The sequence below is a fragment of the Geospiza fortis genome, unplaced genomic scaffold, assembly GCF_000277835.1.
Source record: "Geospiza fortis unplaced genomic scaffold, GeoFor_1.0 scaffold285, whole genome shotgun sequence".
Taxonomy (NCBI): Eukaryota; Metazoa; Chordata; class Aves; order Passeriformes; family Thraupidae; genus Geospiza; species Geospiza fortis.
The window spans coordinates 2,278,879-2,279,090 of record NW_005054403.1 but is presented as its reverse complement, the minus strand read 5'-3'; the positions used below and the strand labels follow the sequence as shown (position 1 = coordinate 2,279,090).

The 212-nt window shown below is 66.0% G+C and overlaps 1 protein-coding gene across 1 annotated transcript in view; it reads right to left on the bottom strand.

Moving 5' to 3' along the window:
* Positions 1-212, bottom strand: part of PIGA (phosphatidylinositol glycan anchor biosynthesis class A) — a gene marked incomplete at its 5' end in the record, with an annotated part of 8,077 nt that extends 7,865 nt beyond the window's left edge. Inside the window, 1 exon segment of the mRNA XM_005426180.3 lies at positions 1-212. Coding sequence (XP_005426237.3) covers positions 1-212 — 212 coding nt within the window.

Below are 212 nucleotides of genomic sequence, written 5' to 3'. Positions count from 1 at the left end.
AGGTAGTAGACTTTCAGCCCGCTGGTGAGGTAGCGGACGCCCTTGCGGTGCCCGTAGGCGTGGGTGACCACCAGCACCTTGTGGCCGCGCTCGATGAGGCACTGTGACAGCTGGTACACGTGGCTCTCCACGCCCCCCATGTTGGGGTAGAAAAAGTCCGACACCATGCACACGATGTGCGCCGCCGGGCCTCCGCCGTCCATCCCGGGCCC